The sequence below is a fragment of the Lissotriton vulgaris genome, chromosome 6 (genome assembly GCF_964263255.1).
Source record: "Lissotriton vulgaris chromosome 6, aLisVul1.2, whole genome shotgun sequence".
NCBI lineage: Eukaryota > Metazoa > Chordata > Amphibia > Caudata > Salamandridae > Lissotriton > Lissotriton vulgaris.
In genome coordinates, this window is record NC_141694.1 from 499,139,867 (window position 1) to 499,159,922 (window position 20,056).

At 40.1% G+C, this 20,056-nt stretch overlaps 1 protein-coding gene across 1 annotated transcript in view; it reads right to left on the bottom strand.

Annotated features, from left to right (window-relative positions):
• Nucleotides 1–3,264: 3,264 nt before the first annotated feature.
• The window catches only part of LOC147707490 (CD109 antigen-like), a 911,073-nt gene continuing 894,281 nt past the window's right edge, over nucleotides 3,265–20,056 (bottom strand). The window contains exon 33 of the mRNA XM_086926507.1: nucleotides 3,265–4,228. Coding sequence (XP_086782633.1) covers nucleotides 4,059–4,228 — 170 coding nt within the window. The 3' untranslated portion in view covers nucleotides 3,265–4,058. The remainder of the gene's footprint in view (nucleotides 4,229–20,056) is intronic.

A 20,056-nucleotide genomic window follows, 5' to 3' on the forward strand; every position in this document is an offset into this window, starting at 1 on the left:
TGGGGATCCTTACAATTGCAACATTGGGGGGTGGTACACTGACCTGAAAAATAGTATAACTAGGGTAGAATTAGTTAGTTAATTTGTCCGATTTGTCCGAATAGCTGACCTGTCACTGACCCAACGCACTCAATAGGTGATCGGGAGCAGAGGTGCTGGCAGAGCCCTCTGTCAGAAGGTTTGAAACCCAGATCAGGGTTTGAGAGCTGAAGTGCTGGCGAAGCACTTTGTCTGAGAGATCAATAACTCTTACCGGGTTCTGGCTGTTAGCTGCAGAGAGGGAGTAACGCAGGCATTGTGGGTGCCGGTCTTAGCCTGTGGTGGTCCTGTCCTGATCCAATTTGGCTTTACCTGATTCTGATCTGCACCTGCTTGCTTTATGGTGCCTGCACTTTTGGGGTTCTGTCCTTTAAACTGACCCGTGGCCAGGGTTAGTTCTTCACACCATTCTAGGTAAATATTTAATGTGGGTATGTCATTGTATTGTTTCCTTCTCTCTTCCCACCCTTAAATGTTAAATGTGTAAAGATGACTTTATAAAAATTCTGCATATTTTCATTCTCATCGTTATTTTCCTAATTGAGAATTTTCTATTGTTCAATGTTTGGATTATGGCATTTAAAGCTTTTAGATAAAGAGTTTAAACCTTTCCCGAGTTGTGGTTATTTTAGGAGTGCAAATGTTCTATTTCTACCAATTATGCTAACACCCTGATCCATTAGGTTTTCAGGTACCGGTGACTAGGATTGGTAAGTCCAATGGTATAGGTCCTGAATGGTTAACACTTTTTGATATGAGTGTAAGTTTTACATGTTCAAATTGAATATGTATATATATGGGCCTAGGTGAGTATGGGAAAAAACGGGCAGGTGAACCTGCACTCTAGCAGAGGTTGCGTACATACTCCTCATAAAGTGCATCATCTCTGGAGCACCTCCTCCCCATACTCAATTTCTTGAATGCCCATGTCTTGTGTGTCGCTTAGGACACCCACCACCATTGTATTCATGTCTTGCGTGTCATTCATGACACTCATCTCCATTGGGCCGTATCAAACACCTTTGTGCCGCATAGAACACCATTCTTCCATTGTTCCGCATTGGACACCTCTTTTTTTCGTGCGACATAGGACACCATTCCTCTATTGTGCCTTATCGGACACTTCTCTTTTTCATGCCGCATAGGACACCATTCCTCCATTGACTCCCTCTAAAATTGACCATCATTCACTGTCAAAACCGCTCTTAGCTTTCTTCCTGAGCAGTATTTGCCAATGGTTTCGCATACACAGATACACTTCTCATGTTGGAATAATGACTTCAAGATCTCCTCATTAACTTTCTGCTCTGGGATCACAGGAATTGCCCTTTCCTTCTCGGGCATACTATAAATAAGGAGTAAGCTGATAGACTGTCCTTCTCTGGCATAATGTAAATAAGGTGCACATTTATAAAAAATAGGCTCAAGGCATAGGTTTAAGGTAAACCTAAATGAATAAACACTCCAACATAGAAAGGGGTTTTAACTTAAAGCTTAAAAGGATTAAGCCCTGTAACTTGGCTTTAATGAATATCTATGCACCATATCTAATCACCAATTTACTCTATGGAAGTAAAGAGAGATTAATCCCCTAGTGAAACAAATTTTCAGGTTGTCATCTGCGATGCTGCAGGATGATTAGCTACTTGCCGGAATTTCTGAAAGCTATGATTTTAAGGCACGTTTTTGGGTTTCCCAAGCTTTTCAGGTAATAGGTAAACATACGCTGTTGGAAGGTCACATATATCGGTCTATATTCGTAATTACACAAATAACTATTTCTCTAGCACTTACTAATAATTACTTATTAAAATATAAAGGAACAATTTTAGCAAATTTAGAATAAATAAAGATTAAAGAAAAAACGGTATGTTTCTACTTTTAAGCATTATAGTTTGCATGCAGATTTTTCATGCTGGTTCAGAACTTACTGAGCCATATTACAAGATTTATAACTTTTGACCAATAGGTAACACACAAATCTCTTCAGCAAAAGTTGCAGGCCACTGAGCTGTCTACATAAAATACAAATCTTTGACCTGCATGTTGCACATTGTGCTTTGTAATAGGCACATTAATGCTCAATGTTTATGTAATACCAAACCTACTGGCAATATAAATACCAAGATGACTTAGATTGTAGTTTTCATAGTTTGGAAACCACAGTAATGTTAAACCAATATGAAAAGCTTGTTAAGATAATGAATTACTAATCTGAGCAAGGAGCTACATTTAAAAGAGGAAGATTGTTCAGCCAATGGACTGCTAATACTGTGTGGATGTTCTATTCTAGATTGATTTTGTTTTATGATGTAATGTTTTTTCAGGTGCTATGTGGAGTGGCATTAAAGGATTAATGCATAATGATATGCCTCTGGTCTTGTAACGAAATGTGTATATTACCTAGCAAACCAAAACCTAACTATAAAATGCTTGCATTAGAACACATATTGTAAATATGAGCACATGGCAACAGCAAAAACTGCTCATACAAATCTGATGTTGCCACAATTTCTTGTCAAATTACATTACAGGTTCTCTGGAAAGCTCTATAGCATTGTTGTTGTGTATTCAGAAAGTAGTTCTAGGAACTAGGGCATTTACCTTGAGATCTAATGACACAGTGCCGCAGGATTTATTCGGTCTGGTTTCTATACATTGTGGTTCTCTCCAATATATGTCTAGAAACTACTGAGACTAAAATGTTTGAGATAATTTCTTCACTTATCAGTACACAGGTAGTACAGGTAGTTGTCAGATCACAATCGCCAAGTGTTGATATTGATGGCTTAGCCATTGTTCAAATGGTGGGTTGTGGTGGGGGCGTCACCCGTGTTGCAAGAAGATACTCATACCAGTTCTCGTAAGAAGCGCACAATCAAAGGTCTACCACATGCTCTAATTCACACGATAAACTTTACTAAAACCTTCTTCTGGATAACATCTAATTTCAATTATCTATTGTGTTCTTTTGTATCTATTTCCGACCATGAAATATATATTAAACTTATTTTACTGCACCATTAACAACTTTGTATACTTTTCGTTTTTCATAAAAATGCATACAACCATTCCTGCATCTGATAATAGCATTGCTTTTTTAGAGGGCTGACCAATTTATACTGCTCTTGCTGTAGAAACAACCATGGGTTCACTAGGCAGAGAATCCACAGAGCTGCTTTTTAATATCAGGCAATAATTTCGAGTGAGAACAAGGTATATATATTGATGGTCTGCATAGTTTAATAGCAGTATATTATGATTTATATAGAGGTGAAGAAATATATTTTTGTAGGTACCAGGATGTTTTTTTTGTAGATACGCTAAACACAAGTTTGACACACCCCTTATTAGCTCCCTTGAGCCATGACAAGGAAACTACATTACAGATGGAGAGACAATGAGGTGTACCTGACTTGATTCTTGATTTATTTGTATCAAGCATTATAGTCCATGGTTGATATATGATGTTGATTGTAGTGAGCATACAGAGTCTAACTCTATTGGGTACAGAGGTTTGAATAGACGATAATAATGAGTGGGGCAACATGGTACCTACCGAAAGAGTGTTGTTGTGGAGTCATTTCACATGTAACGGGAGAATCAGTTCAGTGACAAAAAAACAAAATTACAGACTGACATATGTATTCTACAATACCTTACATAACATTACATCATTTTATATTGTTATGGACTTTTATCTAATGCTATGTCATTTTGTGTTAAGATATGCGAACCTATTTTTTCCTAAATTAATAAAATGATACGCAGACACAGTTTAGATAAAATGTGTGTTATTATATCAATTTGAGGAATTAATGTGACCTTGTCTTCTCATTGAAGGTGTACTGTCTCTGCTATGTAACACTGTATTTTTTGTGTCTTATTTACAAAAAATAAAAATATTCTTTCACAGGATTTGAGGTTTTCAATAAACAAGGCAGCCCATCAAACCAAGGCAAGCTACAGATATCTTTTTTTAATCTAGCATAAAAACAATCTCCTAACAGTCACATTCACTATAAAAGGAAATGTATTACAAACAAGCTGATGAATAAACCAAGTAGTGGTGAATGATGAAGCAATTGAATGGAAATGTTTGAACAAAAATCACAGTCCTTTTTACAGAACACGCAGGGTGATAGATTCTGCATCACCTTTGAATTATAGCTTCTTGATGCTCTTCTTTCTGTTCAAAGAATAACACAACACATTTGGTAAGTACTGGCTTAATGCTAAGATTATTAAAACATGACATGGTTCCTAAAGTGAGCATTCATATACAGCATTGTTATTTTACTAATTCTCACTTCTAAACATCTTTAATTCCACTGTGTTAGTAAAGACTATACAGAGTAACAATACAAACTTTTCTGTCATACAACAATGCAGCACATATGTTCAAATACTATTTTCTGTTCTAATTCCAAGAAATTATCACAACTAATTCGGGACTGATTATCGGTGGAAAACATGTTCACTACAATATATCGATATATGAACATTCTTACTTTCCCATATAGACATATTTAGAAAGTACCTATCAGTATTTCCATACTACTCAAAACCCTTCATTTGGGACAAAGACTCACAATTAATTCAATATATTGAAATAATATGAAATTTTACAATTACATTAGTATTCAATGTATGCAAATCTTTGTCAAGTAATTAATAATAAGCATTACTAAAGTGCTGGCGTGGTAAAAAGTAAAGGAACATTTAACTGAAGATGATTTTAGCATCAAAGAATGCTTGTAAATTACATTAAAAGTATACATGTAATCAAGATGGAGATTTACCAACAATACAAGTAATTGGATAATTAAGCTATGTTCATATCTTGAAGTGTCTCATTTCTTCTATGAAAGCATCAAATACCAGAAACAGTAAAGGCTAATAGTTCCTGCATTAGTGCCCCGAGTGGTCTAAGGGACCTCACCCCAATTTACTGAAAAAATGGTATAAGACATGATGGAGATATAAGGAAGTAATCTTTTCCTGAAGTGCACAATTCACAGAACTAAGCTATGATTTTTTTTCTATAAATATAGAGAATAGCAAGGTACATAGCCTCATTTGTATTGCTGTCTCGCTAGGCAGCATTGTATGCTGTATCTTTCCATCCACTTTAGGCTCTGTGATTGGCTGTCTTTGTCATTGGTTGCCAATGTTCTACTTTCGATTTGCTGCTATGCTCACTACTGGAATTTTGACCCACCATTGGAGCATAGCTCGATCTCCGATGCCTTTACAGAGTGAAAGTGTATTCTTACACAGGTGTCATGCTGGGACTATTTTCTTTCTTCTTGCATTGCAGCTTTTTTCAATTATTACATTTACTGCATTTGTTCTCATTCCAAAGTATATGTTACACAATTTTGAATTTCAAATTTATGGAGATGATTTTGTGGTGAAAAGGGGATTAAAACAATAGTTTTCAGGATTGAAATGTGCTCCCAAGTCCCTGGACCATGCTGGTTGCCATTCATCTGTTTACTGTGTTCACTTACGACAAGACCATATAACATTGCACATAGGCACAGCAACGCCATTAATTTAGTCTGGTATGAAGAGCAGTACGCTTATGTTTATGTTCTTGTTTTCGAGTGCCTCGTATTAGCTAAGCTGTGTATGTCTGTCCCAGTTCCCACTTCCCATTCAAAGGTGCGCATAGCCCTTGCAAATAGACAAATCCCTGCTATATGGAGCATAAGCTGCGTCTACGAATGGACACTTCAGCAGGGCTAAACAGTGCCCAAATAAGCTCTTCAATATGTTTTTCATGACAGTCAACTGAATATAGAACAACAAAAGAGTACCAGAGGGTCTGAGAGAAAAGTAAGTTAACGGTGTGCAGGGAACAGGCAAACAACGGGAGACCCCTAAGCTGACCAATAAAGCATGGTAAACAATGACAACCCGATAGATGGTCAGAGTTACCCATCAGTCACCACTCGGAAAAGCCCTTCATCATTTGGGATTTGTCAAAACCATCTATGCAGATATGTTTTCCCAGACAGTAGGAGATCAGAATGTAGATAGATCTCCTCCGCTGAGCGAACAATAGTATGGTCTACCACTTCTTAAGAATGATGAGTGGTGAAGCGTGGTGTGACTGAGGGAGTGCAGTGCAAAAAAGGCTTTAGCGTGAAAAAGTAAAAATAAAGAAGTGTATATAAAATTGTATAAGGGGGCATAGAAAAAACTTTATTCGGGTGATGCTCGCTTCGCCAATGTTAAAAATTTGTTAAAGACAGTTTAAAAAATACGCTGTCTAGCGATGGAACCAGGTCGACATGTTTCAGCAATGGGTGGACATAGTTGTCCTTGCTTTCTTCAGGACCTCATAACAAATGAATGCTACTGCAAATGTAAAATAAATGATAAGTGACGACTAAAAAACAAAAGTGACAGACAAGTACACAAATCACCTGCAGTCTCCAGGTGAAGAGTCTCATCTTAAGCTTACAGCTAATGTCGTTCACATAGCTTGTAAGACGTGAAGACCTCACCTCACCTGGCAGTGGCTCAGGAGTAGAGTGAAGCACCGCTCTAACCGTCGATACTCCTTAGCTGGCGTCTGAACTGAGTTGGTTCAGACGCCGGCTAAGGAGTACTGACGGTTAGAGCGGTGCTTCACTCTACTCCTGAGCCACTGCCAGGTGGGGTGAGGTCTTCACGTCTTACAAGCTATGTGAACGACATTAGCTGTAAGCTTAAGACGAGACTCTTCACCTGGAGACTGCAGGTGATTTGTGTACTTGTCTGTCACTTTTGTTTTTTAGTCGTCATTTGTTATGAGGTCCTGAAGAAATCAAGGACAACTATGTCCACCCATTGCTGAAACATGTCGACCTGGTTCCATCTCTAGGCAGCGCATTTTTTAAACTGTCTTTAAATTTTTTTTAACATTGGCGAAGCGAGAATCACCCGAATAAAGTTTGTTCTATGCCCCCTTGTCCAATTTCATATACACTTCTTTATTTTTACTTTTTCACGCTAAAGCCTTTTTTGCACTGCACTCCCTCAGTCACACCACGCTTTACCACTCATCAGTCTTAAGGAGTGATAGACCATACTATTGTTCGCTCAGCGGAGGAGATCTATCTACATCCTGGTCTCCTACTGTCTGGGAAAACATATCTGCATAATTGGTTTTGACAAATCCCAAATGATGAAGGGCGGTTCCGAGTGGTGACTGATGGGTAACTCTGACCGTATATCGGGTTGTCATTGTTTACCATGCTTTATTGGTCAGCTTAGGGGTCTCCCGTTGTTTGCCTGTTCCCTGCACACCGTTAACTTACTTTTCTCTCAGACCCTCTGGTACTCTTTTGTTGTTCTGTATCTGTGGGGGCTGTTCCCAGAGACTGGTCTTTAAATATTCCCCCAGGTCCTACCTCACCATAGTGGTTTGGTTAGTCAACTGAATATATCCTAACCCAGATCAATGAATCTAGATTTGTAATATTTGCCATTCACCTCTTCCGCAAAATCAATGCCACCAAGACCAAGATAATAAACTCACTCCTTCTCTGAACACTATGCCAACTTACTCTGGCCAATCACACACATCTAAATGGTGTGACTTCACAGGTATAACTGCCTACTCAGTTAAGAAAGTGGTTGCTGGAAACAGACCTGCGCTTGACTTAGACAATATTATTACTATACATATTGAAAGCACATACATTGAGGGCCTCCCAGCGATAACATTATAAATACCTCCATTGAACAAAATGCGGTTTCCTGTCTTATAATAATAGGTCATATTCATCCATTACTAAAGAAACTGGATGTAGGACAATCACTAGTTGCCCATGACTTGCCAATTTGTTTGCAACATGTGTTGTGATTTATCCTAAGAGTGCATTGACAGAGTGCAAATCTTGACCCCTTTCATATCTAGCTTTTGGTTTTAGAAAGGTTGATGACACCCTTAATTTCTTTTTGACCATATCCCATAGCTTCCGCTGCTACTCAAAAAATTCCCCTGACAATACTACATGATGTGTGTAAAAAGGACAGTTCCTCCTCTGAGCTCTTTACAAAACCCTTTGCAGTTCCATGAGGCTCAAATCTGAACCCCTGTTTTTCAATCAACACGTTGAGCCATTAGATGAACCTCAACATAAACTTGCAGTATTGATCCAAAAATACATGTACAACATTCAGTTATATGTGAAATGATATAGAATGAATAACATCCATAACTTAACAACATATATATCTACGGTTCAATCATGGATATGATATATGAATCTGAACCCATAAAAAGCTAACTTTATGATCCTCTCTTCTAAATCTAGTATCCAGCATCTTCCAGAATGAGTAGCCATTCTGAATAAGATAGGCATCTCTCCAAAGATAGTTACTACAACTAAACCTCTTGGCATCACTCTGGACTCAAAACTTGAATTAGAAGGATATTACATTCTATAGCGAAGTCTGGTAACTACCACCTGAGGAGCATTAGGAAAACAGACGTTTCCAACAAATAGCAGACAAGAAGGCCATTGTAAATCAAGTGTGATTGTATTTATTTAACATTATCTCCCATATATTTGATGTCCAGTTGTGTGTCCAGTTGTGAAGTGCCATGCCGCTGAGAATGGGGTTTAAAAAGTACTATACCATGCTCTACATAAAAGCAATCTAAATAAAAACAAAACAGAAAGTATTACTGTTTTCATGACTCAAAAAATGCTGTGCACTAGAAAAAAGACTTAACACCAGTATTAAGTACTGTGTAGTCGGACTGATTACATATGACCATCCTAAGAAAATAAAAAGAGTATAAATGTCAATAAGGAGCATGGATTTACTTCACCAATACATGATTTAAGTCGCTGATTTGTTTTAGCGTATCAGCATGTTTCTGTATTACTAAAATTCCCAGGGCCAGGTTTATTTTTGAAAGGCAAAACTGAATGACCCTTAAGGAGTTGCGTATGAGGGGTTGGGCGGGGTTCCACCCAAGTTCCCAAATGCTATCTGAAACTACTGTTCTGCTTTTCTGCCCCATTACCAACCTTCAAAAGTAAGTATTGAATGTTCAACCTTGTTATCCCGAAATATTTATATCCTAAAAAGGACGAATGTGGCAGATCAGGGAGGTTTATGTAGTCATGTTGGGGTTCAACTTGCTACAAGGAGAGCGTAGATAAATCAGAGTTCCAGAGTTCATGGTGAACTGGCATGACGATACATAATAACAATGGGGTTGTTTACTATCAGGGAGGTTCAAGCAACAATGCAGACGAGAGAAAAGCTCAAATTGTCTGTGGTGTCACGTAGAAAATAATCCTTGGTTGATGTCTACTCGTCTACAATGTTTTGTTTCATATGGTGTCTCACCAGCCCTCATCCCTTTGATGAACCTGCACAAAGGTAAAGGAGTTCATGGAAGATGCATACATAATATAGTCCTCCCACAAAAATATATCTCTTTCCGGAACTCTTCTCTGGTCAATTCTCCCTCTAAACACTTTCCCACCTTTAATATGTGAAATAGTTAGCCAATAACCTGCTACATCCTCCATCTCACTTTGGACTTCTCTCTTGCTCCTTCCCTGTGATGGTAGCAGGCATCATTATTAGCAGACCAGATGTCGAATAAAGAGAAACAGGGAGACTGTTTGATAGGCCAGAGGTGACTCAACGTCATAACACATTAGCAAAGTCAAAGTAGACCCGTTAAGTGGTGAAATAGAAAGTTTAGCCTGATTACAATATTTTAGCTTCCGCAAAGAAGGGACCGAGTTCTTGAAAATATAGTGCAATATAACGACGCACGGCGGCAGGTGTATTTATATCAATGGCAAAATACGGAAACATCCCTGGCTGTGCTTTCATTGTAATACACATTTAAATGCAGTTGAATGGCTTGACACATTGAAAACATCCAAGACAACGAGCGCCCTGAAAGAGGATACAATAGCTCAAAAATTCAAATTATGAAGGACAAATACCTGGACTGAGGGAGAGATGATGAAGATGAGACAGGAGAAACTGAAATTAGAGAAGAGCGAATGGATCAAGACGAACAGAATGGCTAAAGAGGACTGTATAAACATGAAAAAGAGGGAATGGAGGACACAGTACAGAAAGAGTATGAAAAAGAGGCAAATGAGAGAAAGAAGGGCAGGTAGAACTAAAGAAAGAGGAAAAGAGAGAAGGAAGTTCTGACCAATTGAGGTATCCTGTCTCTAAGCACTTAAAACTATGTAACCCACACAGGTGTGTAATATGGCGGTGCTTTCGTATGATAATAATGCATGTTGGATGCAAGAAAGGTCTACCTGCACGTACCCAAGGCAGCATTTAATATTAAAGAATGTATGTTTAGACACACAGCCTAAAAATATGGACTGCTGAATGATACAGCCAACAAAAGTGTGCTCAATGACCATTGTTTCAGTTGAAAATCTCAATTTTCCCTGACACCATTCAAACTAACAAAGACAGAAAAGGGAAGCCTTTCCGTTTCTCTGGCACATACGTGGCAACTGCAGCTCTAGGGTAAGATGACCTCACAGAGATATGTCGGGGAATGAAGAAGGAAAAGTAGCATTAGCTTCCATATGCTTTGGCAACGGGGCATTGTTTGCTTCTTTTTGTAGCAAAGCAGGAGCTGAGCCTGAGTCACTAAGATAACACTGCATCAATCTATAAAACTCTTTTAGCCCCAAAAATATATGGTGTTCTAGTGAAGGTTCAGGGTTACATACAGGGACTAGTTTAAGAGAGGAGATGTAAAATGTCTGATTTCCGCCTACTGCTTAAGGTGTGCAGGGAACTATACATGATTTGGCATAATGGCCAAACTACTTAACAGTAAACTTCATTAGTCCGAGTCCAGATCTTCCAGTCACTGTCCTTACAAAGTAAGCATTAGTCTGCTTCACAGGACCATATTACCCAGCCAATCTTAAAAGTTCCTCCAAGATGGTCACCATATTCCAGGATGTAAAAAAGGAGGAACTTGATATGAAAACGTATCAATATCTCAACATATAAAAGAGAAACGTAATAACAAAGAATCTATCGCCCCTAGAATGGGTAGGGAGGGAGGGGCTTAGAACTCAGGACTATAACAAGTAGGCCTAGACTCGGAGTAATTAAGATTATCGTAACTGGGCCACTACCTTTTTGTCCGTCTTCCTGTCCCAGTCCTTATGAAGTAGGCCGATACCCAAGATAATGGTACTTGATTATTAATGTTCTACTCAAAGTCAAAATGAGATTTCGAACATACAATTCTGATGCTACTCCCAAGAATGTAATAACAGTTTGAAACAAACAGAGGTGATGAGAGAAAGACAGCTGGCAATGCACCCCCACCTCCCAAATTGGAGTCGATAATGTGACATAAAAGTATGTGATGAAGCCCTGGTGTCAGCACAACGAATGTCTTCAAATCTTCATCCCAGAGTCTCACCAGAAATATTTACAATTTGATTTCAAGGGTAATCCATTCACCTTCCCTCACCTCCAGTTTTCCCCATGCTTTTGGCTCCTAGTGAATATTTTTAATTCCGGAGGAATACAAGTATACCTATAATTTGATGACCGGCAAATTGCTTCTTCTTTTTGTAAGGCAAAAGAGCACGTTCAGCAAGTCGAGGTCCTGTTAAAGCAAAGATTTCTCCTGAATTACAAAAAATCCAATCTTCATGTGTTGCAATCACTGCAGTTCATCAGATCAGTGTTCTGAACAGACCTAGGAGCAGGTATTTCAGAGGAAAGGAAATTCAAGTTGGCATCCCATCCCTCCGGTTAAATGGCCTTGACATTTCTAATTCTTCTTTGTAGTTGCCTCCACCTTTATACTCGGTGCCTGGGTACACCTTACAGGTAATTAGTTGCACCACACAAATCTATATAACATAACAAAACAGTACAACGCCTTTTTTGACAGTGGGATCCAATGTCTCAGGATTATGAGGCAATGGTTCCCATTACTCTGGAGACTGGTCTGGGGGGTCCAGTGGTGGCTGCTTCCTGAAGTCATTAAAAGGGGTATCATCTGGTTCCTCCTCTGGTCACAATCATAACAGACTCCAGCAGCACTAGATTGGGTGGTTTGGGTGGATTTGAAAGCCCAAGGTATATGGGCCATGCTTGAGAGTTCTCAGTCAACCAACGAAGAGTGATGACAGAAAATCAGGCAGAATGGTCTGTGCCATCACCATTTTAAAAGATTTGTGCAGTATGTACTAGTTTACGCCATTGAGATATAAGGCAGGGCTAAAGTCTCTAGATGATTTCTGCATTAGAAAAAAAGGTGGAATTAAAACCTCAATGCCTCTGGTTGGGAGGGACAGGAAAGATTGCTGACTTTTGCAGATAGGCTGTATTCCCTGAGAAGTGCCTTTCAATTAAGAAGATCCCTTGGATGGATAAGTGTAACACGCTGCGATACATTGCTATGGATACGTCAGAAACCGCTGCTGAGGGACATACATGATCAGGAGACATCTGATAAAAATTAGACTCCTTAGTTACATTGTAGACAGTAAAGCAGAAATATCCACCCCTTCATTCATTGGAGTCTGCAAGAGTTCGAAAAATCCTTTGAAAGGGATTGAACCGTATACATCACATAGGGATTAGTTCTCACAGAAAGATTTGTCACAGCATATGCTCTTGTCACTGCTCCCTCCAGCTTTTAATCTGTCTCATCAGCGGGAAGGGCAACCCTTCTGGCAACAACTTACCCTGCAAGGATAATCTTCCAATGAGGTTGTGCACATTTACCATGTGCGGAAATCCCCCGGAAATTCCTTCCAGTGGATATCTTTTAGGCAGGAATCCAGGAAAGGATACCTTAACAATATCTTTCCATTCATGAACAAGTACACGGTGTATGGCGCTGTGCAGCAGTAAGGAGTTCAGATCCACCTGTTGGTACTGGGTGAAGAAATCATCTTCTTCAGCACTGAAAGGAGGAGGACGAAAGTCCAGATTGCCTCTCAGGTGTTGAAAACCTCAGAGAACACCACATCTTGCAAAAAATGGCCTTAGAACTGTACTGGTAGAGGCACCGACTCTAAAAGCCCTTGCTCTAAAAGCAGCCTCAGCTGCAGGCTGGTGTATGTGCTGCAGAGCTGCAATTGTAGTATACAAAAAAGTGAAGGATGGAATGCTTGATTTAATCTCCGCCACTTGTAATCACTCTGGGCCGCATCCCAGTCCATTGTTATTTTGCACAACATGACACCTCAGTTTGGATCCAGCCATATGCAAATCAGTCTTGATCCTGCTCCAATGTGAACAGTCCAGCCAGAACTGTCAAGCCATGTACGCCCTGAACCGAAACATAAGCAACTCTGGACCAGTTTCGTCCTGGTTAGTGCTCATCAGCCAGGTATAGCTTAATTCCAACTGCATAGTGTGTATGGGACCAAATTGAAGCCATTTCTGAGTAGGGGCCAGGCTGTATGTGCATTCTCTGATGTTTGCTCAAATCCATACTCTGGTAGAGTCAAGGACACTGCTAGCTTCCTTGTATTTCTAGAGACCAAAGTCATGTTGCTTCAAAATATCGCTGGAGCTGCCATTATGAAGTTAGTCGTTTTCCCCACTAACATAATATCGAGCTCACCCGAATCAGTAAATGTGTTAAAGAACACTCGCTGCTCATACCACCTCAAAATAGACTTAGTGCAGTGCTCCTCTAACTTAAAAATAGACCGCTTAGCAAATAAAACACCATACTGAACTCAGTCTTGTCTGCTTGGCAAGGCAGAGCAACCAATGCTAGATACTGAGGCTGCTCAATCAAGTCTCTGAAGGAGAGAAACCATCAAAATAAAAATAAACATTTAATATATCAAAAGTACAATTTTACTTAACTGAGATTCAGGAAGGCAATGGATCCATTCTGCAGAAAGTAATGAACAGGAAGTTGTTCTATCAAGTTCCTTATTTTCCTATATACTGGGATATACTGGCCATCTGGGATGAACTGTTAAGATTGGCTGGGTAATAGGGTTCTGAAACGCAGAACACTGCTCACTTCGTAAGGACTGGGAGAGGAAGAAGGATGAGAAGATAATAAAGCTTGAACATCTACTACAACCATTTAGGTTGGATGACTGCAATGGGATAGTTAATAGATGAATTGGGTAGCGAATAGACTGGTAAATTAGGATTACTAATGAAATAGGACTTGGGCTTTCTGAAACTTTCATCTAATTTGCATATTATGCGCTGAGTTGTTCCTAATGATTGTGATCATGCTGATCCACCCGCCATGTAGACACTGCATAACAAATAGTTATATAACTGGATTATCAATCACTCTGTGCATGTATTTATTTGGGGCATACGGGCGGGTTTCTACTTCACGTGCAGAGAAGAGCTTCTCTGAATGGATTGGCCCAACACTCCATAACTTGATATCGGTGGATTGAAAGACCCTGCCAGTTCTGCTTTTCTCTACAAAAGGTGTGAAAATATCAATGTGTCTGGCCTTTGAGGGCCCAGGACCCCCACAAATAAGTGGTAGACAAATCTAACCAGACATGCGCAGGGTTTTTTACGATCCTCATCAGTGAAAAGAAATACATCCCCTTATTCAACTCACGATTGTTAGGCGTTGTTGGATTTCTTACTGTGAATATGGATTCCTGCAGCATCAGTTGCTGCTGGGGCTTGGTTGCAGATGGTTGAATAAAGCTGTTTTCGACTTACCCGAGAGTCCTCTTAATTTCACTGCCAATAAGATGCCACCAGCACCAACCCTATCCTGTTGAATCGTATTGGATTTAATGGAGGTTAAATTCTTTGGGGAGAATTTCATAGCAGCTGTCCATTTTGTGCCTCCATGGTGGTAAGCTATGCCATCCTACCACTGAGTGCTTTCTCCTGACCCTTATTTTCTTGTTTGTGGCAATCATCTGGTATTGGCATTCAGTGGGTAGTTGCATGCACATCTCATATCAAAACAGGTCTACACATTTTCCATACAAGCCCCACTGCCTGTAGATAGTGGAATGTGTGACATTTTATAGTGGCCATTTTGAAGGGTAGAGATTTATCTCCAACTGACCACAGACCCTTCACATTGATGACGTTACTAGTGGCCATCTTAAGAATTGGGAAGTACTCCATTACTCATCATCGGAGGGCATGTTAAGTATGATCATTGATTTTACTTTGTCTGCAATGTCAATGACAGGCACCCCTGTACCAACAAATGAAAGTTTGCATTTCAAGACTCCACTTGTGGTGACAGACACTTCTCTCTAACCAATCAAGACTGTACTTTAAGTCTGCACACTTTAACAACAAACACAGTTTGTGACCACGTCTGGTAACTGGACACAATTTGTGACACACACACACACACACAGAATTTGATATATTCTTCTTCTGTGAGCGCAGCTTCTCACCCCCACAGGGCCACACCAAATAGAGACTCCTCCACTATTTTTTCCTGTTCCAAGCACCTCCCCACTAAATTGTGAACAGGGAAGTCTCTGAGGCTTATTTAAAAACAATTGATGGACAAACCTATGCTACCAAAAAGAAAAAAAGCACTTTAAGTATACCAACTGGGTCTGAAAGTTGGATGTATCTTGAAAACCCTTTTTTTCGAAGTAGTCATTGTCCACACTGCTATGGGTGAGAATGGTGACACTATGGATGTTATAGGTGAATACTCATCGATTATCAAAACTCTGCACAAAAGATTTAATCCTAGAAAGGATACCATTTTAGAGTGTCATACATTTTTACAACATTCCAAACTTCCTGGACAATTTCGGTGCTCCCTAATGGTCATTTGCGGACACATGCAATTTTTATTGGGATTTTAAAGCTCAAATGATTTGTGACCAACTGATAAAGAGGATCAACAATATGAAAATTCAGGAAAGACTTATCAACAGAGGGTCTAGATTTGCAAACTGCATTGGCGTTAGTGAGAGGCATTTAGGGCCAGATGTATCAAAGGGTTTTGCCCATTCTGTGTCAATGGGAAAAAGTGTTCAAGATTAAGCAAACTTCAAAATAGCCTCAAAGACAGTCAGCAAAAGTCGAAAGCAAAAAATAGTCCTTCTAACATTAAAGCCAGTCGTGAAAACAATGACCTGTTTTGTTTGCGCTCTGGAAGTAAATACCACTTAGGCAATTTGACATTTTTCACAGCTCTCAATCAAAATAGTTTTAAGTGTGGTAAAAAAGTATTTTTGCATGTGTGCACCCCAGGATTAACCCCTCGTAGTTTACAGGTTGTAAAGTAAATTGAAGAAGATGGTAACTCTCAGCATGATAATAATTGTATCCTAATGTTGTCTTCCTTTGAACTAGGTTGGGGTAAAGTAGTTGAAATATCTTCTGTGAATGGTCTTTGTTAAAGGTCTTCTGCCACTCCAAAGTGAAATCACAGTAAATAGTAAAGTGATGACATGTATTGTGGACTTAGGGTCTCCTTTCACAGTAATTAATAAAAAGTATTCCCTTAAATTTGAAGCTACACAATTAAACAAACCTCATATTGGAATTTTTGCATATGGTGGAGTAGAGGAAGATTCCTTGTCGCATTAGAATTTGAGGATAGTTTCACCATCTGACCTGTATATGTTGTTAAAGATGGTTACAACCTGTTAGCGTGGAACAAATAAGGCGAACTAAATATTGTAATGGGCTCAAATCATCCCGAAATGTTGGTGTCAAGACAGGATTTTCATTTACCCAATGGTGTGCACTCATGTGGCACACACATAAGTAATTAGTCCCACACATTTTTTGAGATTTTCAAAGAAAGGCTGGGCAAACTGAAAGGTTTCCAACATTGTATTGTATTAAAAGACAATGGCAGTCATACATTATCCACACAGGGTACTCTTGGGTTTATGTAGCAAATTAGGAACTGGAAACACTGTATTTTGGGAATAACTTAACCTTGATAAGTTTCAAAATGGTCTGTTCCTGTGGTATTGGTGAGCAAATCAGATAAATCATTAAGATTGTGTGTAGGTTTAAGGGATCTTAGTTCCAATATTTGGATTAATCGCTAACCATTACCCAAAATAAACACAATGTTAATAATACCCAAGAGAGCAGTGTTTTTTACATCTTTAGATAGGTCTGCGGCCTGAAATTAGGTTGAGTTGTGTCAGGAGTGAAGACATCATGACAGATGTAGGACATCATGTGTCTAGAAGAGGTGTTAAACCCAAAATCAAGATCTTGGAAGCGATATAAAGAGCACCTAAACCCACAGATAAGGATCAGCACTAATCTTGCATGGATTTAGTGGAGTATTAAGCCATGTTCATGAGACAGTTTGCTGGTGAGACAACATTTTTTTGTAAATGAATAAAAAAAAACACAAAGTATGTGGGAGAGGAAGAGTATCATAAAGAGTTTGAATCAATCAAATGTGAAACTATGTCTACTCACCCTCTCAAAGGTTTTGACAAAGGTGACTTGTTTATTATTTCCACTGATGAAAGCACTATGAGCCTAGGTGCTGTACTAATGTAAAGAAGAAGTAATGGGTGTGAGGAAGAGGTTAGAGACGTCTGAAGGCCACATATTCCACTGTAGAAAGGGAGGGTCTTGGCTTGTGGTGGAGAGTTCCGTATTTTAGAAAGTTTGTGTAGGGTAATAGGTTTGTATTGAGAGCAGACCACAGATCGTTGGTGGACTTGTTGATGAGTGGAGGAGGAAGGTAGCTACTGATGTTGCCATGAATTGAGCTTTGTCTGATGTTGAGTGGATAGGAGGATTAGCAGGTGACAGTGAAATACAAGATGTTTTAAATGTTGGTACCAGTAATTGAAATAATACCAAAAACATTCCGAAGAAGTGAAGCCCTTATGAAAAAAAGAACACCTGAGGAGTTATCTACTATAGATGGTATTGTGCGAAGATGTATCGAGTCTTTGTAGCAAAGTGTTGAATTTGGCTAAGGACAGTCATACGATGAAGCTCAGAGTGAAAGAATATTTTGGTGGGCTGGTATAGACATGACAGTGGAGTATTTCGTACTGGATTGTTGCACATGCCTCCTCAGTTACAAAACCCATGTGACATGCCTCAGTCTCTTCACTCTGATAGTCACAAATAACTCACCATGATGTAAATTCACACTTGACATTTCTGTGCAAACACAGGGAGATGATGGACGGAGTGCTGAACCTTTTCAGACACTCATGACCAGTCACAGATCTGGGTTGAAGCCATCATTGTTCTTTAGCTCACTACGCCACCCCAGTTCAGACCCAGCCATAAGAAAAACAGTCTTGAACCTTTCAGTCCAGTTGAAACTGCCAAGCCAGGTCTTCCCTGGACCGAAAACAAGCATCCTGGGACCGGTTTTGGGGTAACATCCCTCAAAACCGGCTAGCTTGAATCCAGTGGCAAAGTGAACAAGGGACCCACATCTGTGAATACCCTGCCAACTTAGGGCATTGAGGGCCTTACTGCTAAAGGTGCTGCGGTAGCATAAACACTTTTGTCTATTTCCTAAATAGTGAGAGTAGACTCTTAAAGCACTAGTAAGCAATCCCTGGATGTGGCCACCAGTGAATGGGGAATAACCCAGACCACATTACAAGGAAGAAGGTGGAACAGGGATTTGCCAGATAAAGACTAGAGCCCCGACCTTAAGGGGATTGATTTATTGTTCATGAATGCCCTGATACGTCTTTGAATGCACAGTTAGAAATGAAAGACTTCTTTTTAATATAAAAAAGTATCTGACTGGACGTGGATTAATTAATGAGTGAGTGAGCTTTGAGTCATGAGTCATGTTTACTCACTTGTATCTAAACTTTCCCCTTGAGACAGCTTTTGATTGCTCTTCCACAGCTACCACTGAGAGTTAAGTGCAAAAGTGATACTTTGCCCATGTGCTTGAGTTTCACAGCAGGTTGGGCCCCGGGCCATCAGGGGAAAAAAGTCTCAACCTTCTACGCCGATGACACCCAGCTGATCCTCTCCCTCATCAATGAACCCACAACTGCCAGACCAACTTCTATAGTGGAATGAAGGCCGTCGCCACCTGGATGAAAGACAGCTGCCTCAAGCTCAACTCAGAGAAGATCGAAGTACTCATCCTGGGTCCCACCCCTTCAGCCTGGGACAACTCCTGGTGGCCAGCTGATCTGGGACACCCTCCCCTTGGCACCATACTGAACTCATCGCTCTCAATGACCCACCAAATCAATTCAGTTTCCTCAGCCTGCTTCTACACACTCCCCCTGCTTCAAAAGACATTCAGATTTATCCCAACAGAATACAGAAAGACTGCCACCCAAGCACTTATCACCAGCAGACTTGACTACGGCAACACACTCAATGATGGCATCACCAAGAAACCTCCCAAGAAACTACAGAACATTCAAAACACTGCCGCCAGATTGATCTTCCAACAACTCTACTGGCTCCCAGTAAATAAGAGAATCACCTTCAAGCTCCTCACACATGCCTACAAAGCTCTCCACAACATAGGACCAGCAACCTGAACCACAGCCTCGCATTCCACATACCCGCCAGCCAACTCTGTTCCGCCCATCGCACCCTTGTCTCCATGCCCAGGATTCACAAGCCCAGAACCAGAGGAAGTTCCTTCTCCTACCTCACCGGCAAGACCTGGAACACCCTGACTCCACCTCAGGCAAACCGCATCGCTGACCCAATTCAAGAAGGACCTCAAGACCTGGCTCTTCGAATGATCCTCCACACTCAGAAGGACCAGCATCCCCCCAAGCGGGTGAGTAGTCACACTTTACAAACCCCTGATTGATTGATTGAACCACCATAATTGGGCCCAGTAGCTCCAACGTACCCCTTGGCACTCTGAAGGGGTTCCGATACTTGGCAGCAAGTGGTGGGCGTCTAACCTTTAGGAATCTGAATACAGATGTGGGTGGCAGTGACCATTTCCAATCTGTGCTAGTACAGCAATAAGTCATTTTATTTTCTTCTACGGAGAAGTTCGACACGCATATGCAATGGAGAAGAGGGTTGAGAATTAATCTCACATCCATGTCTATTA